This window comes from Misgurnus anguillicaudatus, chromosome 8 (genome assembly GCF_027580225.2).
Source record: "Misgurnus anguillicaudatus chromosome 8, ASM2758022v2, whole genome shotgun sequence".
NCBI classification, from domain to species: domain Eukaryota; kingdom Metazoa; phylum Chordata; class Actinopteri; order Cypriniformes; family Cobitidae; genus Misgurnus; species Misgurnus anguillicaudatus.
The window spans coordinates 25,167,767-25,194,380 of record NC_073344.2 but is presented as its reverse complement, the minus strand read 5'-3'; the positions used below and the strand labels follow the sequence as shown (position 1 = coordinate 25,194,380).

Below are 26,614 nucleotides of genomic sequence, written 5' to 3'. Positions count from 1 at the left end.
AACTGTGATAGATTGGTAGTTTCACATGTGCATATAGAGTCAAGACGGTCGCTTTCATCCCAAAAACAACAACAACAAGAACGGATCCGATCACAGAATTCTTCTCCAACCTTAATATGAAAATTCTCTGGATGAGCCTCCATTTGCTTTGCGGGTCCACCACACATCTCTTGTCTTCTGTGTTGTTGAGAAGTAATGTAGTGCTTCAAGATTAAAGAAACAGGGTGATGCTCTTGGCCGGCAGCGGTTGCTATGGAAATGGGGTTGCCGTCGCTATGATAGGCCATTCATGTTTGATTAATTGGTTTTTCAATGCTTCTTGGTTTGTGAAAGCCCTTAAAGAGCAACTCCACGGAAAATGGAAAATTAATGGATTCTCTGTCGCTCGCTCTCCGACATTAAAGCTATTCTGCTGCATTTGAAAATTGAACTAATGGTGTTGCTGAAATTTGATTTGAGGTGGGAGGTAGGTTGTGTTTTGGTGGGGACGAGTGAAGCCTTTTGTTACTATTTGCACATAGATGGATGTCCTAGAGTGCACGCTACATATTAAACATATGTACTTGTGTTTCGCTGCTAAGATTTCTCTCTCTGCAGTCGTTTCTTGTTCAATTTCCTCTGTTAGCGATGTCTTGAGAGGTTAATTAGCACCATTACAAGCTCTCGCAAAGATCATAGCCTATACTGTAATGTTTACCGTGAGCCGCTCGGCCCGGACTTCATGAATCATTATTAAAGCACGCAGATGATATGCAATGTTTAATTCAGTTGCACGCTGCTAATAAATGCTAGTTCATCAACTTCTTTCATCTCTTTCTTTCTCCTTTTGATTTGTCCTTGGCTAAGTATTCCTATTCATGTGTAAATGAATAGATCTATTCTGCTGCCGACATCCGCTCGCATCTCCTGATGAGATGCTTTTGAATGGCAGCAATAAAAAAGAAACATGGTAAAATATATTAAAAAAAGAGTTAAGTTTGCTTTAGTTCAGAGATTCAGACGATGTTGTGTTTTAAAAGAAACAAGGATCGCAAGTTTATAGCAAATTACGCAATTGATTTCGTCTTGTGAAGCTACATTATACAGTAACACTTTACAATAACATTGTATTTGTTAATGCATTAGCTAACAAGAAGTTACAATATCATTTTTTCGGTATTTATTCATCTTTGCAAATGTTAGTGCATTAACTAATGTTAACAGTTACAACTTTTGATTTAATAAATGTATTAGTAAATACTTTAAGGGGCAGTTTCCTGGACATGGTTTAGATTAATTCAAGACTAGGCCTTAGATTTATTACCACATTTAATCATTTTTTACAAACAGCTCGAGACAAAACAATGGCATTAATATATGTTAAGATTCGTCAGTGCAAGATGTTTTTAACTTACGACAGCTCAAACATGCATTTTAGTCTGGGACTATGATTAACCTTGTCTGGGAAAACGCCCCTTAAATTAAGATGAATAAATGCTGTAGAGGTTTTACTCATTGCTAGTTCATGTAGCTAATGCATTTATTAATGTTATATCACAGGGCTGGTGAATGCTTTATTCTGATTGGCTGAGATATTCATGGGTGTTGATTATTTTTCAATAACCGCACACCTAACCTTTAAAATGTCTTAAAAATAGGCACCACATGTTTTTGGTAACTGTAGTATAAGTAGAATAATTGACGATGGGCCATTGAATTATAAAAAAATCATGCACACCTGCGGTGTAACGGTGTAACTCCGCTTCGTGCCGCATTACCACCTTGGGTGTGCATTATTTTCTTATAATTCAACGGCCCATCGTCAATTATTCCTTACTTCACAAATACAACTTTATTGTAAAGTGTTACCAATTTTACCTGTATCTTTATTTTATTAACTGTGATGAATTTTACGAATGTGAATAACCCATTGTCATTTCTCTCAAACATTTTCTCATATTTAAGTTGTATCGGGTTATGGTAGTCTTTTGAATCTTTAAAAGATGTGAAATTGCTTTATGTAAATCACATTGGGAAATAAAATTTGTTGGCTGTACGTACAGTGCGTGTTATTTTATTTGCATAAAATCTATCATAGAGTGCATTTACTTTATATACAGTCTGGTTATTTGCTTAATAAATGTTTGTGTACAGGTTGTTTCTTGACTTTATGTGAAGGTCTTATGTGGTTGAATTACTGCGGTTGATTCTGGATGGTTCCGGGTCGAATACCGATGGTGTTGTGGCTTTGTGAAGAAGCTTTGATATTCATGCAGAAAGACTTGTGGTTGATGACTTACTGTAACTGGATGCTGATCAAGATCTCACACCAATCTTTTTGTCATGTTAGTCAGTTTTAGCTTTCAAGCAATAGATGTTTAATGGTAAGTATATGTGGTTGGATTGTAAGAAGTGGAATGGAGACAGCTGAGTTATGGGGATTCAAACTAGTAAGTGAACATTAGTTTCTTATATAAGAAAAAAATGATCAAATTAGTTTGCTCGTCTACTGTATTATCAGACCGTCGCTTCAAGGGGTGAAAGAAGAAACTAGAATCTTTCCACCACAAATAACACTAATCTTAAAAAACGAAATCTGGCTCAATTGGTTATTTATTTTCAAAATTACATCGAGTAAAGTGTGGTCTTCTTCTCTCACCCTTAGATGCCGGCGTTTACGGGGCAATCTGGCAGTCATTACCCCCGTGCCCATCACAGCCCCATGCTAAACAGATCTGCCCGGATACTGCCCCACCCCATGAGCGCCCTCTCACAGCTCAGCTCTCAGATTGGTCAAGGCTCCTTTACCCACGGTTCCCCATCATCATCAGGAAGTCAGTCAGCCACGCCCTCCCCCTCAAGCTCCGCCCAGGAAGAGGAAGCAAAGTACCACTCAAAGGTACAGGAAGTCAGTTTCCTCGACTAACTTCACGCTGACATCTGAAGGAACCATTAGGTTCATGTAACAGTAAAGCTTACTGCACAACAGTAAGAGTACATCGTAAAACAAGTATACAGAAGTATACTAAAGAGTAGGGCTGCATAACGATTAATCGCAACTAATCATTAAAAAAGAATAAAAGTTTTTGTTTACATCATGTGTGTGTGTATGTATAATAATTATGTATATATAAATTCACACACATACATATTTATATATTAAGTATTTATATTTATAGATAATATAACATATATAGAAATATATATGCAATAGTGCTAGGCAAAGATTAATCGCAATTAATCGCAAACAAAATAGTGCATTTTTGCATAATATATGTGTGTGCGTGTGTGTGTGTGTACTGCATGTAATAATTATGTATATTTAAACACACACCCATACATATAAACATTTTAGATTTTTTTAATTTATATATACCGTTTTTTTATAATAATAATAATAATAATATAGAATATATATAAATATATACACATGTAAATGTTTCATAAATACATACATGAATATGTCTGTATATATACATAAAAATTACAAACAGCACACACTCATATATTATGCAAAAAATCACTTTTATTTTGTATGTGATTAATCGTGATTAATCGCGATTAATCTTTGCCCAGCACTACATATTTCTTAAATATATATAAGCATGCACACACACACACACACATGCTGTAAACAAAAACTTTTATTCTGCAAACGATTAGTTGCAATTAATCGATATGCAGCCCTACTAAAGAGTAACTTTCTAGTGTTATTTGCAATGCTTCATGGGAGTGGGAGGTCACTAATAACCGTTCGTTTCCATGGTAACCGTGACCTTCTGGATGGCACTGTAGGTTTATGGGTAATGTAGTTCTACTTTGATTAAGTCGAATTGAAGTTAAGAGCAGCATATGTCATCTCTATGAGGTAGAACTGTTGCTGTCGATAAATAAACATATATGGCCTCAAATAACTTTGAGAATAATAAATCTTCCTCTTTATTTGAAAGCAATTACTGTTGTTAAATAGTTTCTCAAGATTGATTTTTCTGTATGCCTCAATGCTGTTTACAAATCTCGGCATTTTAACTTCACATACTGACGGCTTTTGTTCACAGAGCCATTTGCTGGCAGACTCTCTCTCTCTCTCTCTCTCTCTCTCTCTCTCTTTCTCTCTCTCTCTCTCTCTCTCTCTCTCTCTCTCTCTCTCTCTCTCATTGTCCCAGAAAAGCAATTACTTCTGCTTGTCTGTCATCCTCTGCTTTTATTGGAAGTGTCAGTTTGAATTTAATTTGAATGTTGCATGTTATGCGCGGGCAGCTCGAAATCCCTCATTATCGCAGCGCTGCATGCTTAATTGGATTGAAGAATACAAAGAGTGAATTAACTTACATGATGTTTAAATTGCATTGTTCTGCAGCCGGCTTACGGACGGTCCGGCCTAATACAGCGCAGAGTCCGACGCAATTATACCTGCGGCGAGTTGATTTAAAGTGCCGTCTGTTCCAGTCGAAATAAGTGAGAAGTGTTTCTGTCAGATGGTATTCAGTCCCAGTGGACTTTAATAATAATGCGCTCTGAATAATAGAAACAATTAGCACATTTCATTCTCAAAGGTATATGCAAACAAACAAACAGATTCAGATGTCTGTTATGCATTAGTGTGTGTATGTATTTAAGCATCTAAGTCTCTTATAAGGACATAAACACATCCATCTTACGTTTAATTTTCCTCTGGAATGCATTGCGCACTCATGGGGAGCATATGTGTGTTTACACTTAATGAATTTAAAGTCTATAAATCTAAAGCGGGACATTTAGTGGCGAGTTTCCAATTCATTTCTTGAGAGCATTTGCTGATGTTGTGCATGTGTGTAGTTAATATATGTAGTGTATATACTGTATGCATTCATGTGTGTGTGTGTGTGTGTGTCTCTGTGTGTTTGTGCACTTTAATTGGATCTGGGAGTCTTGAGTTTATAAACATACAGCTGTGCTCACAGATACAAACACATGTGCATGTATGCACATACGGTATAAGATCCACATTTTAATATGAAGACAAGTACATAAAAACATAGAAAATCCATTCAGGTTAATGTACAGCCTTTTCATTTTGCAAACCATTTAAATATGTAAAATCTTTGCCGGGTCCCACCAACATAAACATAACATTTTTAAATGAGTAGTTTTTATTTCCCTTGTCATTTTATTCATGAAATGTAAGTTTGCTTGTGATATAAAAATACCTTATGGTGTATCATATTAAAATCTTGTCATTAGACTATATTGTTTTAGTGTCTTTTACCGCTAAAGCCAAGTGATTTTGCTCAGCCAACCTTATTCCACTGTGCGACCCACAGTTTGATGTAGAGAATAAAGCTTGAAACACAACAGGACTGAACACTTTAAACTCTTGACTCATTTTGCTCAGTTCTTACTGTATGATGATGATATTCTGAACGACTGTACAGTAAAATGAAACATAAATGGAAAGTAAAGTTTTAATGCTGCATCAGCGAACATTTCACTTTTCATCTTTCTTGAAATGAGTTTTGTTTTCAGTACATTGAATATGCTGATGAGTGAGAACAGAACAGTGTTATCTAACCATTTAAATCTGACCTAGAAACCTCTTTCACTCTTTAACATTCTCTGTCCTCTTCATTATAAACATGTTTTTGTTCTTCTGTCTTAATATCCTTTTTGTCTCTCTTTATCTCGATGTTCATTTCCACTCATTTAATGATTTTTTTTTCAAATGAACAGCTGCAGTTTTAGATGAAGCAGCAAATATTAATGTGCATCAAACATGTGATGATACAGCACTGATTTAGGCTGGATATTAACATCGACTCTCTGCATTAAGAAATCAATTTGAGCACAGTGTTTTTCAGCTCTGAAGAGTCCATGAGCTGTCACAGCAGATTACATAGCCACGGCTTGACTAAAAGCGTCCCATTTTTATTTCATTGTGTTTGCAGATAAAACTTGCATTTGCATAGCCAAGCACGCACATTAAACAGCAGTGCATGCTGGGATACATAAGAAGGAAGCATTCGAAGTCTTAACCGAGTACACTCGTATTTCATCTTTTGATTTTAGTTTATTTTCTGGTTTTTTAAAGAAACTGAACCTAAAGAGAGATTTGGTCTTTTGAAATGGGCCAGTAACAAGAGCACTGTACCTGTATAATAACACCATGGCAACCACACAGAACACTGTATAGCAATGCCATAGCAACCACACATAACTCTTTATAGCAAAACACTATGGCAACCACACAGAACACGGTATAGCAACACCATGTCAACCACACAGAACACTGTATAGCAACACCATGGCAACAACGCAGAACACTGTATAGCAACACCATGGCAACAACGCAGAACACTGTATAGCAACACCCTGTCAACCACACAGAACACTGTATAGCAACACCATGTCAATCACGCAGAACACTGTATAGCAACACCATGGCAACCACACAGAACACTATAGCAACACCATGGCAACCACACAGAACACTGTATAGCAACACCATGTCAACCACACAGAGCACTGTATAGCAATGCCATAGCAACCACACATAACACTGTATAGCAACACCATGGCAACCACACAGAACACCGTATAGCAACACCATGTCAACCACACAGCACACCGCATAGCAACACCATGTCAATCACACAGAACACTGTATAGCAACACCATGTCAATCACACAGAACACTGTATAGCAACACGGTGTAAAAAACACAGAACACTGTATAGCAACACCATGTCAACCACACAGCACACTGTATAGCAACACCATGTCAATCGCACAGAACACTGTATAGCAACACTATGTCAACCACACAGAACACTGTATAGCAACACCATGTAACCACACAGAACACTGTATAACAACACCATGTCAATCACGCAGAACACTGTATAGCAACACTATGTCAACCACACAAAACACTGTATAGCAACACCATGGCAACCACACAGAACACTGTATAGCAACACCATGGCAACCACACAGAACAGTGTATAGCAACATCCTGTCAACCACACAGAACACTGTATAGCAACACCAGGTATATCATGCAGAACACTGTATAGCAACACCATGTCAGCCACACAGAACACTGTACAGCAATGCCATGGCAACCACACAGAACACTGTATAGCAACGCCATGTCAGCCACACAGAACACTGTATAGCAACGCCATGGCAACCACATAGAACACTGTATAGCAACACTATGTCAAGCACAGAGAACAGTGTATAGCAACACCATGTCAATCACACAGAACACTGTATCGCCACACCATGGCAACCACATAGAACACTGTATAGCAACACTATGTCAAGCACACAGAACACTGTATAGCAACACTATGTCAAGCACACAGAACAGTGTATAGCAACACCATGTCAATCACACAGAACACTGTATAGCCACACCATGTCAACCACACAGAACACTGTATAGCAACACCATGTCAATCACACAGAACACTGTATAGCAACACCATGTCAGCCACACAGAACACTGTATAGCCACACCATGGCAACCACATAGAACACTGTATAGCAACACTATGTCAAGCACACAGAACAGTGTATAGCAACACCATGTCAATCACACAGAACACTGTATAGCCACACCATGTCAACCACACAGAACACTGTATAGCAACACCATGTCAATCACACAGAACACTGTATAGCCACACCATGGCAACCACATAGAACACTGTATAGCAACACTATGTCAAGCACACAGAACAGTGTATAGCCACACCATGGCAACCACATAGAACACTGTATAGCAACACTATGTCAAGCACACAGAACACTGTATAGCAACGCCATGGCAACCACATAGAACACTGTATAGCAACACTATGTCAAGCACAGAGAACACTGTAAAGCCACACCATGGCAACCACATAGAACACTGTATAGCAACACTATGTCAAGCACACAGAACAGTGTATAGCCACACCATGGCAACCACATAGAACACTGTATAGCAACACCATGTCAATCACACAGAACACTGTAAAGCCACACCATGGCAACCACATAGAACACTGTATAGCAACACCATGTCAATCACACAGAACACTGTAAAGCCACACCATGGCAACCACATAGAACACTGTATAGCAACACTATGTCAAGCACACAGAACAGTGTATAGCCACACCATGGCAACCACATAGAACACTGTATAGCAACACTATGTCAAGCACACAGAACAGTGTATAGCAACACCATGTCAATCACACAGAACACTGTATAGCCACACCATGGCAACCACATAGAACACTGTATAGCAACACCATGTCAATCACACAGAACACTGTATAGCCACACCATGGCAACCACATAGAACACTGTATAGCAACACCATGTCAAGCACACAGAACACTGTATAGCAACACCATGTCAATCACACAGAACACTGTATAGCAACACCATGGCAACCACACAGAACACTGTATAACAACACCATGTAAACCTCACAGAATCTTGTATAGCAACTCTATGGCAACCAGACAGAGCACCCTGACATTGTTGAAGTTTATACAAACAACACTTATTTTTTTCAGATAATCTAAAAACAGTTACTATAGTGTGACATTTCAAGGAACTACATAAAAAAATTAAAGCCAGTGCTTTTCAAGCAGCTAATGTTTATGTGATTTTTCCCTTCAGATTACGGGTGAGAAGAGGCCTTCCTCTGACATGATGAAGCCCAAACCCAAACCTCAGAAGAAGAAGAAGAAGAAGGACCCCAATGAACCACAGAAGCCCGTGTCGGCATACGCACTGTTCTTCAGGGACACACAGGCTGCCATTAAAGGCCAAAATCCCAACGCAACCTTTGGAGATGTTTCCAAGATCGTGGCATCAATGTGGGACAGTCTGGGAGAAGAACAGAAACAAGTCAGTTAAACCTCTTTTAGTCAAAAAACATCTCATTGATCTGTTGTAGCACTGCAAAATAAAGCATTTCCATTCAAGATATTTCCATGCATAGACCGACAAACAGACAGACGGATATTCGTGGTTTCTTTGTGTCATTGTCAGTAAATTATAAATATATCTTTATTTGTTTGTGTTCACACATATGGTTGTGTGTCAGTAATGAGCTTTGTATGAACTCAAAGTGTGTGTGTGTGTGTGTGTGTGTGTGTGTGTGTGTGTGTGTGTGTGTGTGTGATGGCCGCATTATTTTTAGAATATCTTCTATAACACACGGCAGCTATTGCATGTCAAATAAGAGCCACCTGCCTCCATGACAGAGTACGGCTCGCTCACCCCTGCACCACCTGATATTTCTCTCTCTCTCTCTTTCTCACCGCTGTGTCCTTTTATTTGCAGTTAATTTTTGCCTGCTTCACTCTCTCCTCTTCACCATGAATCTTCATTTTGCCGCTGACACCCTTGAATGTGAATTCCTCATTTCCAGAGCTCTTTTTATTTATATCTGTTGCCTGGTGATTCGATCATGCTGAGAATACGAGATTAGCCATCACCCAGCGCCCTTCAATTCCCCCTCAAGGACATCTGCTCTCCCAAATGTTATTGTTTGTGCGTTTTAACCCTTCGTCCACTGGAAGGTATCCATATAGGCTTTAAAGCCCAATCTCTTGTTTGTTTTTGTTGAGAATTTGTTCATTCTTTAGCTATAGTGTGAAAAATAAACTTCATCCCTAGGAAGTAATGTCTGTTGTTTTAGCAGGGAAATGCTTTTTGACATCGGATAGAGACTTTTCATTTACATTTATGCATTTGGCAAACAAAGTGACTTACAGTGCATTTAATTTATACATTTTATCATGTGTGTGTGTGTGTGTGTGTGTGTGTGTGTGTACAGCTATCTTTGTGAGAACCAATTTTTTGTAAGACCATCGAAGTGAGGACAAGGAGAGTAAAGTGAGGACATTTTGGCCGGCCCTCACTTTCTGGCACCCCTTTAAAGGGCTGTTTGAGGGTTAAGACTTGGATTTAGGGTTGGGGTTAGAATTAAGTATGTGGATCTATGAATATGCTAATTAGTCCCCACCTCCACTCAATAGCACCAGCTCGGACCATAGATCTACATGTTTATAGATGCTACATTGACTGTGTCCGGTTTCACAGTGCATATGTGAACTGGGCATTTGCAAAAGCACTGATGTTAACATGTTAGAGCATTCACACATTCACACTTAAGCTGAAGCAGCAGTGCTGCAATCGTTTTAGTGTCGAGTCTATGCTGCATCCATTCTTAATATCTATGGCTCGAACTCATTTAACATGTGTGTGCATATTAAAGCATATTAAAAACACCACATAGACATATAAACAAAACCCTAATTTTCACCACAGGGGGACTTTAAGGAAGATAGCAAAACATTACACATCTTGTATGGACAGTCTTGCTTGCAGAAAGCCTCTGATAGGCCCATTAGTGGATGATTGATAGACTTCTGCTCCAGTCATTTCTTTAAGCGATGGCCCTGGCCCGTCACTCATATCAATGATGAATATGTGAAATGATGTAGAACCACGGTGACAGAACGGGCATCATTTTAGCTCACCCACTTCACCACTGGTATAACCTCTCATTCACTAACATTTATATACTAGTTAAAAAAACACTTCCAGTCACACCCTGATTGTTAAGCACTGGTTTACAGTCCCTAAAAGGTGTAGATGTTCATGCATGCATTTTCTTATCTATTTTCAGCATTCGATATATTTCAGATGTTTGGATATTTCTCATTTTGTGGGTGTAGCTGGGCCGGCCAAAACCTTTATGGGGCCCTAAGCAGAATTTTATTTGGGGGACCCTTGGTGCCCCCAAACCAACTGACTATTGTCAGTGCTTGATTATTTATAAATATAACATAAATAATATCAATTGTATTAACTGTAGCTGTGTTTGGGATGTAGGAATAGCATATTAGATGGCACACACACACACACAAACTGTGCAAAACATTTGATAACATAATTTCAGTACTTTTATTTTTAACTGTCCTTTTATATTTTGAACACACAGGGACTTATCATACAAAAGTTGCTGACATTTGGAAGATCTTAAAAGAGAGAAAATTTAAGAAATAGGCCTGAAGAAATGGACAAATAAAGAAAAAGTTTCTCCTACAATTTATTGTTAAAATATTTTCAAAAAGACTTTTATTTTAATTGGCTTAACCTATAAACAAACTTTTAAAGCCACAGTGTTTATCAATTTAGTGAAGGTGTAATTTAATGATTTTTTGTGTATTTACTTGATAACCATTACTTTTATTCACATGCACACTTTTATTTCCATCCTTATTAAAACGCTGATAAAGGCTGAATTACTTTTTGTAATGCATTACGTTATAGGAAAAAAAATAATGGTTATATTAAGAAAGTGTCCATTAAAACAAATTAGGGCTAACGTTAACACTTAAGACATTAAAATGTTACTACAAATTATTCATCCTTTTTCTGCGCCTGAATGATAGACTCGTTTTATCTTTTGCTGTCCAAAATAAATCCAGGAAAGGAAAAGGCGACGGCATTAGAAAAGGTCGTATATCAGCGGCAATGCTGGGTGCAGGCTTTGCTACGTATGTAATGTAGGTCATCGTTGTTGCCGGTTTTCCTTCGATCAAACACATACACTGTAAAAATATTCAGCATTTTTGTCAAATCAGCATATATTTTTGTGTTACTTTAACTTAAACAATTTCAACTTGAATTATCACAAGCCAAAACTTAAAGGGGCCATGGCATGAAAATCTGACTTTACTTTTAAGTGCTTTAATTGGGTTCCAAGTGCTTCTATTAACCCAGAAAAAGTGAAAAAGATTAGCCCAGTAACTTAGTTTTGGTAAACCATTATCTGCAAGCATGTGAAAAATTAGGTCATTGAAATTTGTCTCTCCTTGTGATGTCATAAGGAGCTCTCATTATAATAATACCACCCCTTATTCTGCACTATCCAACCACAACACTGCCATTTAGTGCAAAGAGAGAGAGAGAGAGAAAGAGAGAGAGAAAATAATTGACAGCAGAATTGAATTTCATCAAACCACCATCATTGTGATCAGTGTTTGGATTATCAGCTCATTTGCATTTTAAAGGACACACCCAAAACAGCATATTTTTGCACACACCTACAAAGTGACAATTTTAAATTGTTATAATAACTTATCTATATGGTATTTTGAGCTAAAACTTCACATTTGTACTCTGGGCACACCAAAGATTTATTTGACATATTAAAAAGTTATTGTGACATGGCCCCTTTAAAATAGTAGGTTGAATTGACTTGCAAAACCAAGTTGTTTTAACTTTATGCTGAATTTTTTTACAGTGTACTTGTCAACATTGGGATTTGAAATTAAGGGAAATTTCCGAACCCTTACAAAACATATAACATTTAAGCGAATTTGTGCTTAAAACAAGAAAAAATCAGCCAATGGGTTAAGAAAAGAAATCAATCTTCAATTCTTTCTTCATCTTAATTCAAGAAAAAAATGTCTTACCCCATTGGCTGATTTTTTGGCCTGAAGCACAAATTCATTAATTAGATTCTTTTTGTCTAATATTTCTACTGAAAACAAGACAGTAAGAAAGTAATTTTTTGCAGTTTATATTGTATAATTGTTTGTATGGCTCTCTTGCATCTGCAAGTGACTTGTTATGCATATAGCATACACTGCAAAAAAATGATTTTCAAGAAAAACAATTCTTAGTATTTTTGTCTTGTTTTCAGTAAAAATATCAAAAAATTCTTAAATTAAGATGCTTTTCCTTGATGAGCAAAATGACCCAAGAAAATAAGTCTAGTTTTTAGACCAAAAATATCAAATTTAATTGATTTTGTGCATAATAAATTCAAAGAAGGAAAAAAATGCCAATGGGGTATAGGCAAATTTTTCTTGATTTTTTTCTTGAATTTAGTGTTTAAAAAACTGTTCAAGATTTTTTGCTTACCCCATTGGCAGATTTTTTGCTTGTTTTATGCACAAAATCACTTAAATTTTATATTCTTGGTCTAAAAAAAAAACTTATTTTCTAGGATCATTTTCCTCATCAAGAAAAAGCATCTTAATTTAAGAATTTAAGAAACATTTTTTCTTGAAAATCATTTTTTGCAGTGTAGGTCGCAGATAGAAGTGGGCAATAAACTGGTTGGTATGATAAACCAGTAGAAATTAGTCAGCCGGAAAAGATTTTGGACTATCATCTCAATCGAGGTTACGCGCCCACGTCACGTTGTGTTTGGTGTGTAAACTATATACTGTAGCTGACACCTGTCTATAACATGGACAGGTGTATTTCACCCCAAATTTAGAGATTATTTAGAGCATTAAACATTATTTGAATGAACAAAATGTTGCTGGCATAGATAATAAAACATCAAACTCAATGTGTGTTGATTTAAACCTGAATGTTTATCCTGTTACCGTCCCATGTTATCTCTCACCGTTACCTTTACAGACATCTGTCCTAAAGCGTTGTATAACTCCTCATGTCAGCTGGTTTCAGCAGTTATTGTTTGCGGTAATTAACAGGTTATCAAACAAGAACATTTCATTAGGTTACAATTAGAGTTAATTCTGCGTGGGGCGAGCGAGCGACGTGTGGTGATTAAGATTAGTAACACATGCTCTTTGGCACCAACACGCCTGTTGCTCTTAATTCATAGCGCCGCGCTCCTCTCCGACGGCTTCAATTGCTAATGAATCTGCTCACTTTAGAATAATTAGAAATCCTCAGGCATGCTAATTTATTTAAAAGGCGCTGCGTGTTAAGGCCACTCATTAGTGAGGTTAAATTAATTTGAGACTAAAGCTGCTAGGCTTCTCCTCGGGAGTTCATTACGACAAAGAGTAACGGCATCTCGTTCGATAGTTAAAGATCACCGCTACACAAACTAACTATGACTGTGTTTGTGTTTACTGGAGATGGTGGATTTCATGTTGAAAGCGATCTATCCATATGTTTAATAGCTGTGAATATAGTTTGGGTTTGTATGTGTAGGGGTGAACTAACGCAGGGGTAATTGTAAAACGACTACTTTACATATTAATACAGGGCTGAGCAAACTGTTTCTCTTACTGTCAGAAGATCTTCTATGAATTAGGAAAAAGTTTTGATGTGTTTTGGTTAAGATATTGAACAAAGAGTGTTTTGGAGGCATGAAAGTAAATTTCTTCATCTTGTTTTTTTATTTTATTTCTATGTTTGTTGTGTAAATCGCCAAATCCAATCTTATATTATTTTAACTGCTGTCTTGTTACCTAAAACATAGCTGGGATTGAAAACATTTTTACACAGCAGGGTTAGTTGTAACACAGTGAAGCCTCAGGTATACAATGATAATGAAATGAAAACAATGTCAATACTACAAACTTTAAGTGTTCATTTGTAGCAGAGATGTGTGTAATGATTGTGTAAATAAATTATTCATCTTACTGAAATATTTTTTGATGATAGAGACAAAGCCAAAAAAGCGTTACTTTGTGCCTCGCTCTCTCCTACTTTAAGTGATGCATTTAGATTTCTCTCAGTCTGTTTGATTATAGTTGTTTAGGTATTAAAACCATAGATGGTAAAGTGTTAATACTGTACCTCATGTCCAGAGAAAAACTATCGCTTACAAACATATAGCTCAGGATGACTTCATGTATCAACTTTGTCTCTGATGTTTCTCCTTAAATTCCTTTTGTAAGAAATAAAAATAGACACAACATAGTTGAATGTAAGTAACATTATACATGTGATTTCAGGAGAGATTCTGTAAATATTGGCCTTGTACACATAGTAAACTTTCAGGAGTTAATCCCCTAAATGATCATTCCATGTATGTACTGAACAGGACTCACTAACGAAAATGAGATGATTGACACAGAGATAACCATAGCAATGTTGTGGATGGTTATCATTCACATCTTTGACCAAAATAACATTACATCGTTATGTTTTGAAATTAACCACTGTCTTGGCGTTGTGTGTTGTACGCATTTGTGAGGCTGCTTCTGTTCTCTTGCAGTGTTGCCAGGTCCTCGTCTTTTTTGTACTTGCATACCGTTGTGCCGCTTAACTCTTTCCCCGCCATTGACGAATGATCTCGTCAATTAAGAGAAAATCATTTGCATGAAAAAAGCGTGTTCCTGATGAGTTTTTAGGGTAGGGGAGACCGGGGCTGGTTGTCTCACGGGTTGGTTGTCACACTGCTTATTCCAGACATACTACATGGCGCTGTGGTACAATTTTGATATCAATTTGTTAGCCTTTAATAACTTACTCATTTGCACTTGAAATTTTGCTGAGCAGACACAAAACATTGAGGTTAGGAGACAATTTTTTATTTTTATGGGTCAGAGTAAATTTTCATGTTGGTGTTTTTTTTTGTGTTGACTGTTGAGATCTTGTAGGATATTAGTCATTCAAAAACTAAACACTCATTGAAAAGCCAAAAGTAGTAGCTTTATTTTGAGTCATCTTTTAGTGATCAAGTTAAAGCCGTGTGGCAGCTAGCTTATCGTGTTTGTCAAGAAGTCAGTTGGGGATGGTTGTCACATAGCTTGCGGGGTTGGTTTTCACATAAGAATATTGGACATGTAGACCTTTTAAGACTGTTTGTCTGTTTGTTTGTTTTTGTTTGCTGTTAAAATAAAATAAATAAAGCATTAAATAAAGAGGTTTTAACACTTTTTATTTCTCAACACAGTAGACAATAGGCTTTATGCCCAGCTGCACTACTTCCTGAACTTCAACCAGCTTCTTGTTTCCTGTCTTCCATTATTGGACAAACTGATTAATCCAGGTGTGCCTGACCTCAGTAGTCACAACAACAATAATCAGACACACCTGGATTAATCAGTTTGTCCAACAATGGCAGACAGGAAACAAGGAGCTGGCCGAAGTTCATAGTGCAGCTGGGCATAAAGCCCATTCAAGTAACTGATCACCCACTTTAATCCCATTGTTTAAACATAAGGGGCATTAATAACAACTATCATAGGGGTGGATTCATATTAAAACTTATTTGCAGTTTCTAGCTTAAAAAAATAAAAAGTTACACATTATCTTTTCAGATCCCAATTTATCATTGAAATCCTATTGAACCTCTATAGGGACAACCAACCCCGTGATGGGGTTGGTTGTCACATTGTGTCAGAGTGTCTTTGATGGTTAATTACTTCCTGTTACAATACAATCGAAAAGTAAAAAGTATACACATTTAAAGCCAAGACTCCAAAGTTTCATTTCATGTAGTAATTACTGCTGAAAGATTTTTTGAAGATGAGCAATTCATGCATGAGTAAAAATTGTGACAACCAACCCCGGTCTCCCCTAATCTATAATACCGCGATAATCCACTAGATCATTTTTAAACCCAATTAATTAAAAAATGAAGCAATTTTTTTTTATTAATGTTACACTGCGTTTATGTTTTGATAATCATTTGGAATCCGATCTCTGAACAAAATTCCTTAAAAAAATGCAATTATCTCAGCTTTTTGCTAAAAAAAATATATTGAAGAAAAATACCCATATTTAAGAGTTTATAAACAGAGAAAAATATAGATAGGATGAAATGTTTCCCGTTTTGTTTGTTTGTTTGTTCATTGTTTGTTTGAAAGCAGAGGATCTGTTCTTTTATTTGATATATTGGTATGTTTATATATTTTTAGAAAAAAAAATCCTGGATGGCATTTTGTGAAACTTTTGTGAAAATCACAAAAAATTCTGGCGGGCAACTTTTCAAAAAATGGCTGGGGGTGAATGAGTTAAAGTTTATGGCTTTTGGCTCATAAAGTGATCAAGTTTTGGTGTTATTAAAGTGAGAAGCTGTCAGTTCCAATATTTAGATCTTTGAGGTAAAGCATTTGGATTTATTTCGGTGTATTGTAGTTTTTTCTTGTTTGCTGTGGATCTGGCAACACTAGTCAGCAAACGCTCGTGCCTGTGTCATTTTCTGCACCGCACATACAGAAGACTTTTTCCCCTTCTAGGTGTTTATTTTTTCAGGAGAGAGACCTGTCATGTTCATGGTGCACATTTAAATACTTCATCAACATCTAGTTATTCAGTTTGGTTGAATACAGTTTAAGTCCTGTGAAGGACTGAAGTGTGTGTGTGTACAGAACAGGATTAAGCAATAAAAAGTGAAGTGACAACCAAATGTATATGCCGTGTGTACGAGGCCGCTGTGAGGAACCTTTTAAGCAGCTTTATTTTTAAAATGTGTACATGGTGAACTTAATATTGGCCATTCATGAATTATAATTTAAGGGATTTGTTACACTGTAAACCTGTCAAAAGCCATCACAGTAGTTCACATAAAAAGAAAACTGACCAACAAACTGCTTTTAAAAAGAAAGATGGTACAAAAGATTCCTAACAGCGATGCTATAGAAGAACCATTTAGTCAAATGTTATTCAACAAATAATTTTTTCATATTTTTCAGAAATGTTCTTTACAGAACCATACAACCAAAAATGGTTCATCTTTGACACCGTGTAGCAACTTTATATTTAAACGTGTTTGATGATGTTTACGCTGCTGTCTGCTTTAGAGAACACAGCACATATTTTTGTTGCAATATGAATGTATGCATTTCTGAATGCATCTTATTTGTGTTTCACAGCGAACACTTGATGTATAAGGTTTAAGACTTGTCAACGTGACACTAGTCAGATTCACAGATAAGGTTAAGTGTGTGCTGAATAGTGTGGTGTTTGTGTCTCTAATAGCAGTTGTGTTTCCTTCCCTCGCAGGCATATAAGAGGAAAACAGAAGCAGCCAAGAAGGAGTACCTGAAGGCCCTGGCGGCGTACCGAGCCAGCCTGGTTTCCAAGGTAACGGGACGGGTTCACATGACTGTTATCTGTGGGTCAGCAGTAATGTTAGAGGGGTAAACATTAGACTAAAATCTCACGGGAAGAGCCATCAACAAAAAGTGTGTTTAAATGAATCACTCACTCAAAAATGTAAACATGATTTTTTCAGCCACACAAAGCCGGGACGTTTTAAAGACAAGCTTCGACGTTAGTCTATACGTTTATGATTTTTGCATTTTCTCCAAAGCTATACATATTATCAATATGTTTGATCCCTGGAGATCAAACCTTTCATAACCTTTTGTTCTGCTACCAGCTGAGCTTTGAGTTGTTTCGCAGAAGTAACATATGGGTTTTAAAAATGCATAACTAATCATTTTCATTTAAACCCAAACCACTTTCTCTTATTCTGTGTTTGGTTACCCTACTATACATAATTACTTGAAACCCTTATACAGTATATAATGAATAATGTTGTTACGGTGATATTTATCTCTGTCATATTTCAGCAGACCCTCCATTGTTCGGCTAATCTATTAGATTGCAGCGGCCGCCTGCGTTTCATGCGATTACGCATGTGCGATCTATAAATCGATAGCGAATTTCTGAAAGCGATTTGACAGATTTAAATCATCTGCATAATAAAACAGGCCAATTTCAAACCACTAATTTTACCTTCATTGTTTCGCTTTTCAAAAACGCAAATTGCATTTTCATGCTAAATACTCTCTCTCTCTCTTTCTCTTTACCTCGCCATCTCAGCTCCTCAGACCAAAACAAGAGCGTTGATTAAGCGGTGAATACAGTATTCATCAACCTCACAGGCTTTTATTAAACGCCTTTCTCGTCATTCATTGCGTATAATTAAATATTTCATAAAATCTGTTTTTGGCAGATGCTGCGATTGATGTGTTCACATGCTCTCATGTATTGAAAAGAGGAAAATATGATGGAGAAAAGTGTTCCTCTACACTTATATAAAAGCAAAGTGACTCTTTTGAAGCATAAATGAGGTTTTTTATGTATTTATGTTTTGCTGTTGGGGAATGCGGAGCGTATTTGAGACTGACATTAAAGTTTGTGTTTCATTTTGTTTTGTGCGTGCACCTGCTGATATTTTCTAGCATAATCCGCAATTGTATTCAGATTATGTAAAAGAAGTTTAATCAGACCACATGGCGATGTGTTTAAAACCCTGTGAGTTTTATAATACTTATATTTTGTTCAGATAATGTCAAACTTCATTCTGTAACGTTGTTTGGAGGGTTTATGATATGTATGTCAGGGCTAGTCAACTGGCAGTCATCTTTTTCCGGCCCGCCGGTCATCTTTGTCCGATTTAAAATCAGCGTGGTTACTTTAAAGCCGCCTTTCCACTGTATTTACGGCCGATTACGGCTGATAAACTGGAAGGTGAGTCTCAAACGGGCTGCATGGGGTGCCAACCATCTGTGGGTGCGTAATTATCAGATCCAATTTGAGCTTTGGATGCATAAAAAAAACTTGTGGAAGTGTATTCCGATCAAAACACCGTGTGCAAGGTGAAAAAATATTCATTCTTTTTTGTTTAACTTATTCACGAACACTTGAATCCTTTAAAATGAAAAAAAAAGTACTGTTTGGAGTAAACATATTCGTAGATTAAAGGCTCTAGCGCTGGAATGAGTTTCTCTTCTAAACTGAAATTTCTGCCACTAGGGGGCGAACTCTGGCAGCCGTGTCTGAATGTAGTGTACAATGCAAAGGCGTTTTAGCTTATATATCTTTAAAATATTAAAAAAGAAAACACGAAGTACAATTTTAGTCATTAAGAAAAGACTGACTATATGTTGCGAATACTGAAATATAACAATTTATGAAAGTTAAACCGTTATAAACAAAAGAAGTAGTTAGTGCTATAAAATACATGTGTTGATTATTTACACTTGCACTTCTTTGTGCAATGTTCATAGTTTAACTATTAACATTTGTCTTTTGCAATGTTAAACTGCAATTGTTTTTAAAATATTAAAAAGGAAAGTTTGAGTTTTCAGTAATAAAAAAGCAAAATACTGAATACAAGAAGTATGCGTCTTTTTTTGAAATATGTTTTTTAAAATATAAACTATAACAAAAACAACATAAGTTATATCATATATAATATATTATATACATTTTATATATATATATATATATATATATACATAGCAAAAATATATAAAAGGTAAAAATAAGGGTAAAAGTTTGGCCCTTGAAGAAGAGTAGTTGAAGATATATGAGATGCTTAATGAAGTCTGTTTTATAATCTTTTCATAAAGTGAATCATATTCAGGTCCTGGACAGTCTCCAAATGTACTTGTTTAATTTAAAAGTGAAATGTTTGAGAAGCAGATGTTCTTTCATAAACACACACTGACTTCTTCATTCTGGTCAGATCTTCATCCTCTTGGCTTTGGATCTTCTGCTCAATATATGATGATGTATGAAAGCGGTGTGAGTTTGTGACGCTGATGAACACGACTGAGTTTCTGTCACGCGCTGACATTTCACAAACATATTGCCATTTACTATGTGTGCGTCCATACGCAGCTGTAATGAAACAATGCGTGGCTATAAGCACTCGCTCTCAGTTTGACAAATCACAACTAGACGTGTTTGTGCGTTTGCTGATGTTAAGTACTGAGATTCAGAGGAAGATTTTATTGCTCTTTCATAGATCATTGATCAACTTTTCCACAGATGTTAAAGTTTTTTATAAGAGACAAGAAAATAATCACAAATGATGAATCAATTGTTGTCATAAATGTGTAAAGCTAAAATTAGGGCTGTCGAAAGATTAATCGCGATTAATCACATACAAAATAAAAGTTTGTTTTAAATAGTATATGTGTGTGCACTGTGTGTAATTATTTTGTATATATAAATAGACACACATGCATGTATTTAAGAAACATTTACACAAACATATAATGCCATGCGATTATGTATGCGATTAATCGCGATTAATCTTTTGACAGCCCTAGCTAAAATATAAACTTATTTTACCAAATGCTACCTTTACCTTTTTTAGGCACAGTGTTAGGCTGACATACTAAATGTAAATACATATTAAATAAAAACATGTATACACAAGTAAACATGTTTGTATTTAAAAAATAATAATAATGTGCTAATCTTTGCTATGTTTCTTTTCTTTCAGAGCTACAATGACCCAGTGGAGAGTAAAAGCTCTCAATCGAGCCAACCTTCTCACATGATGCCCCCAAATCCTTCTCTGTACAGCGTCCCACCTCAGCCCTCCTCCCCGTACCTGAGCCCCGGTCCCTTCCCTCTGTCAGACCTCCAGAGTTACGCCGCAGGAGCTCCCAGACACGGCCTGCCCCGATCGGCCATGCTGCCCTCGCTCAGTGCCTCGCCACCGGCATCGTTTCAGATCAGCCCTCCTCTTCATCAGCAGCTCTCTCTGCATCAGGGCTCCCTCCTCAACCAGCCAATCCGCATGCAACAGGTTCAGTCACAGCCAATCATCTCTCACCAGATGGGTCTCCAGGCTTCGCTCCACTCCCCGCCTCCAGGACAGCAGGTTAGTGTGCATGCTAGATTCAGGGGGTGGTGCAGTAAAAGCTGAAGTACACTCTGTACAATCCCATAATGCACTGTGTTTGACTTTACTTTCCTGGCCATATTTTTTTAATGAAAACATTAAAGTCATGCTTATACTTTGAATACTGTATGCAGTTTGCATTACTTTGCAGTGTGCATTAGTATTTCCTTCTAAACAAAGCCCTAAAAACATTTAGCATTGTCTGTATAGTCAGTACACAATAATTTCACTGCCGACGAGTTGATTTTTTATCAAAATAGACATAAGCATTTAATCTCCTGGAAGACAAACGCAGTATTTCACTTGCTCATCGTTTATATTTAGGACGATCTCATATTAAATAAAATCTTGCAGCGTGTGGAAAGTGTTACCAAATAAACTAGACAACAATACAGTAAATGAATGATAGGTCACGAGATGCGTACTGTTTGCGGCCACAGTGTGCTGTAAAATGAGCTAAAGTGAGAAATAGGGTGGAGGATGTGTTGTTATAAAGGTGTCATCGCTTCACCGTAAGACAAATGCAGTGTGTGAAGATGAGTGAGAGAGTTTGATTTTCCAAACCATCATCGGTGTTTAACACCTTCATGCAGTTACAGTAAAAGAAAATATTTCTGGTGGAGTGAGAAATCTAAAGACTGAACAAATGATACAGTTTGAGATTTCAGATAATGTGATAGATTTCGTTTTTTTTTTTTCATTAGTATACTAGAATAATAAAGTGTACTAGAATTTAGCTATCCGGTTAACAAAAAATCTTAACAATTAAAAAAAAACGCTTTGGAAAGGGGAGTCAGGCAGAGTACCAAAACACACTTGCAGCCAATCAGCAGTAAGGAGCGTGTATACTAACCGACATAGTTGCCTGGGTTGCGTATGTGTGGGGCGGGTCTATCAAAAAAGGTCCAGATTCTATTGGGGTAGGGGCGTGTTTGTTTAAGTAATTTCAAATATCAGCATTGGCTTTCAGAGATCATGCACCCCGCCTTTAACAGATATCTTTTAAAGAGAATTTTGGCCCTTAAGTACTAATATTGCTGTAAAACACAGAACCCTACGCTTGCAACAGACAACCTGAGCATTGCCTTTGTGTCTGGCCTTATAAATGATATAGAGATGCACCGATATAAAATGTTTCCACCGATAATGTTAGCTGATTACTTAGACTGATATCTGCCCATGCCGATCCAGATAGTTTGGTTGTTAGATTAACTTGAGTAAATTCTGAAGATTACATTTTATACAGGGTTCCCACGGGTCCTTGAAATCCTTAAAAGTTTGTAAATCTGGGGGGAAATTCAAGGCCCTGGGAAGTTTTTGAAAATATACGTACAAAGATACAGGTCATTGAAAGTGCTTGATTCTATTTCATGACTTTTTAAGCACACGTGCTAAACTGTTTTGTGTTTGACACATGAAAACATCTCGAGTTACGTATGTAACTGTTGTTTTACTGAGAAGGGAACGAGACGCTGCATCTCTCTTGCCATACTTCCTGCGTCCCTGTAATGCCGTCTTTGGCAATATTTCAGATAGCGATATACTTCCTGACTCCCGCGTCACCCTGTCTTTGTCATTAAGCCTCATCATTGGTTGAATTTGATATACACATTCAGACACACTTACCCCTGGAGGCGTCCCCAAAGTGTCACAGCAGTGATGCAGCGCGAGTTCCCTCAAAAGGAACAATGTATCTTAAAAGGTAACATGATGTAACCTTGCGCTCACTTGAAATGTGTCCCCACATTTAGTCCTTGAATTTGAGGGTATTAGTCCTTGAAAGGTTCTTGAATTTGAAGTTAACTAAGGTGTGGGAACCCTGTTTATAAATATTATTCATTTTTATTACACGGCTCTCTAAAATGCTTGATTCTGATTGGCCACTCGTGACATTCCAAGGTGTGTAATTTTCAGATAACATCCGCCATAATGCTAATCATGCAAATCATTTTGACAGGTACAGTTTAATATGACACAAAAATGAAATATAAATATGTGTTTTAATAACATATATGACATCATATTTACAAATAATTAAACCAAATAGTGTGTTTGTGACATTTGAACTTCTTGTCTTATCTTAAAACCATAAGTAACTGTGTTTTCCTCACAGAAGGTTTGCATTAATTAAAAATGAGCAAATAAAATATTTAATGCTCTTTCCCTTACTTATGATGTAAATAGCAGTGTAATAAGTGGGATAAGGTATAGGCAGCAGGTTGTTATCGCTCCGCTTTGGGTCCTGATCACATTTCTGCAATAACAACTGGCTGCCTATACATTATCTCTTACATATAATGAGCATTAATACTGAACATTAAACTAGTTATGTTTTTTTATATATTTTCTATACACAGAGCTCAAATGTATTAATTTTTCTGTTCTCTTTTGATTGAAAGGACATATCGGCTGTTTTTAAACTATCATCAACCGATACCGATTATTGGCCAATATATCGGTGCATCTCTGATAGTAATATACGGTATGTGTGATCTCTCTCTCTCTCAGGGATTTTCTCACTTACAGTCCGAGTATCAGAAAAGTGTGGGGGGATCTCAGTCTCCAGGAGCTCCGAATCCAGGGGGTCAGAACCCGGACTGGGACAGCGAATACTGTAACCGGGAATGTGGTGGAAACCACTGCAGGTAAACAGTGAATGTGGTTTTATGTCATGAATATTTTATATCAATGCTACAGTACAGTGGTTTTAAAACATACATAAACAATAAGACACATTTCAACTTTTTATTTTTGTTGAACACATGAGGAGGTGCGGTATATATGTTTGCCTTTAAAAAAAGTGAACATTATTTATTATAATTAATTTAAATGATTAAACAAATACCATTAACAATATTTCTATTCGATAGCTTTGCTCAGTGGCGATTGTATTGGCACGTGTGTCATGTGTTCACAGATGGAGGTTATATATTATCTAGAAATAATTCCAGAAGTTAGATATTTGGCTTTACATGGAAACACAAATGATTTCCTGAGGTTTGTTTGTTTTTTTGTTGTCGTTACAGTGGCAGTATGATAGGCAGGGACAAGCCGCTCTACCTCACTTGAAACAAAACAAGGAGACCAGATGAACCAACACCAGGGAGTCCCAACCACCCCTCCCAAATACCATCAGTTTAACCTCAGTGTCATTTTTCATTCGTTTTTAGAGGGATGCGTGTGTGTGTGTGCGCGCGTGTGTGTGTGTGTTCTGAGACTACTAGCGATTCTTTCATTTTTGCCGAGCACTTATAATGTACAGGCGTCTCTGTCAGAGACCTGCAGGAGCACACAATCTGTCTCTGAATACTGTTAACAGAAAAAAGACAAAAAAACAGATGTATATAACAAAAATGAATGGCAAAAAAATAGCAAACTACCATTAAAGTGGCCCTCAGGGCAACATGAGCTTTAATTCAAACAGAGGACAAACTTTTCTCATAGATTCTCTGTTACTTGTCTCGGTTTCATTTTTATTGTCCTTTTATTTATTTTCTGCTTGCAACATTGCGCTTTTTTGTCCGAAAACAGGCTATTTTATTTCGACAACGATGCTCACGATGCTCTGTGAATTTTTGGTAGAAAGGGCAAAAAATATAAAGTAAAAAGAAGTAAAAAAGCGAAAACCGATAACTTCTTTTGTAATTTTAAAGACCCTGTCGGTCTTTACCGCTCTGTCACAGTGTGATTGTAAATATCACTTTTTTGAGGGTCAGATTTGGAAGATGAAGTCTAGATATTTTTTCTTCTTTAATATGACTTATAATTCATTGATTTGTATTTCAAAGGGTATTTTGTGAATGGGTGAATGCGTGTGAATGGGTGAATGTGTTTGTGTAGCTGAACAGCCTGTGATATCAGAAGTGTTTTCACACGTACACAATCTTGCATTAAAATCTGTGTGCACTGCTGAGAGAAAGAGAGAGATCAATGACAAAAGCCATGACAAACTGCATGACCCGGCTCTCCATTTCATCAGGCGTGTGGGAACCTCGATTTCAGACTGACATCACAGACGAAACGTTTTCCCAATAGTGCTCACAACCATCATTTAATTTACTCTCAGGTTATAAACATGACCACACAAAAAAACATCTCCAGATTAAGCTGAAACAACCTTTACGTGAGTTCACGATTGTCAACGCACTATTAAACTAGATGGATCAGGTAGCTTTAGCTTTAAACAAAGTAACGGGTTAACAAACTTTTCTTTAAATCTCTCAAACTAATTTTGCAATGACACGTGACATCGAGCACACACACGACCGGACGCGTCTGCATTCACAAACTTGTGCACATTTTCGGGTCCTACTGTATGGAGAGGTTTTGGGGGTCATGTGTTTTGCCTGAGGTTAAATCCACCAATATAAGATGATGTAAAGAGGAACGATGATGTTCTGGATGTGAGATATTACAGCACACAGTTAAACAACAGTGGGTCGATAGTTTTCTAGTAGCTTTTGCTAGATGTTTTATTGTGTTGATTTCATCTTTTAAGTTCTGTGGGAATAAACGAAAATACATTCGATCATTTAGTCAAGCGTTTTATTTGAATCTTTATTTTCTACTGTAGCATATTATTTTTTAGTTGAATAAAAGAATAACTTCTAAGACTTTTAATTTGTGTACAAACCTGCCAATTGTAGTTATTTTATTTGTAAAGTCAGCAATGATAATTATTTTAAAAATGTTATCAGCCCATCAGTTAATATTTAATAATGTTTAACAGGTTTCTATTTATGAACAAAATGAGATCGGTTTTGCTTATAACTACGATATTTGAATTCTATCGTTTTGTTCTTTTCGTTGTTGTTGTTTGTTTTGTTTTTTATGATGATGATGCTAATGAAGATGAAGACAATTGCTATTTTTTATTTACTTTTTGAATGCTGGTTTATTCTTTCATTACCAGCCAGGTCATTTTTGTGTCACTTTGCCTTTTTGTTTCTTTTTGTCCGTAATAAAAACGTTAAACGAGAGCTCTGTGTTTGTTTTTTTGTATGCACACTACATTCAAAGGCGTAAATATAAAGCGATCCATAAGATGTGTTATTTTTAGACTTATAGTCCTGAATGTCAAGTGGTCAATATGACATTAAATTGAAAGATGTATGGCTTTGATATCTCACAGTAGGGAACTTGAATGTTCAACGTTTCTTTAAATCCATATGGTCTGTGTCATTATACTGACCTGACATCAGATGGTTGTGCTGTTGTTGTTGCTTTTTAAGCTATAACTATATTTATAACATTTCCCATATTCATTTT

General features: G+C 36.7%; 1 protein-coding gene across 6 annotated transcripts in view; it reads left to right on the top strand.

Annotated features, from left to right (window-relative positions):
- tox2 (TOX high mobility group box family member 2) overlaps positions 1-26,325 on the top strand; it is a 121,655-nt gene extending 95,330 nt beyond the window's left edge. For 4 of the 6 annotated variants that reach the window (XM_055213684.2, XM_055213679.2, XM_055213683.2 and 1 more), the window contains 6 exons: positions 2,645-2,878; positions 8,638-8,868; positions 17,701-17,781; positions 20,942-21,325; positions 23,855-23,991; positions 24,373-26,325. In XM_055213684.2, coding sequence (XP_055069659.1) covers positions 2,645-2,878; positions 8,638-8,868; positions 17,701-17,781; positions 20,942-21,325; positions 23,855-23,991; positions 24,373-24,415 — 1,110 coding nt within the window. In that variant the 3' untranslated portion in view covers positions 24,416-26,325. The remainder of the gene's footprint in view (positions 1-2,644; positions 2,879-8,637; positions 8,869-17,700; positions 17,782-20,941; positions 21,326-23,854; positions 23,992-24,372) is intronic. The other 2 variants (XM_055213686.2, XM_055213685.2) reach the window with 1 other exon arrangement.
- The last annotated feature ends 289 nt before the right edge of the window (positions 26,326-26,614 follow it).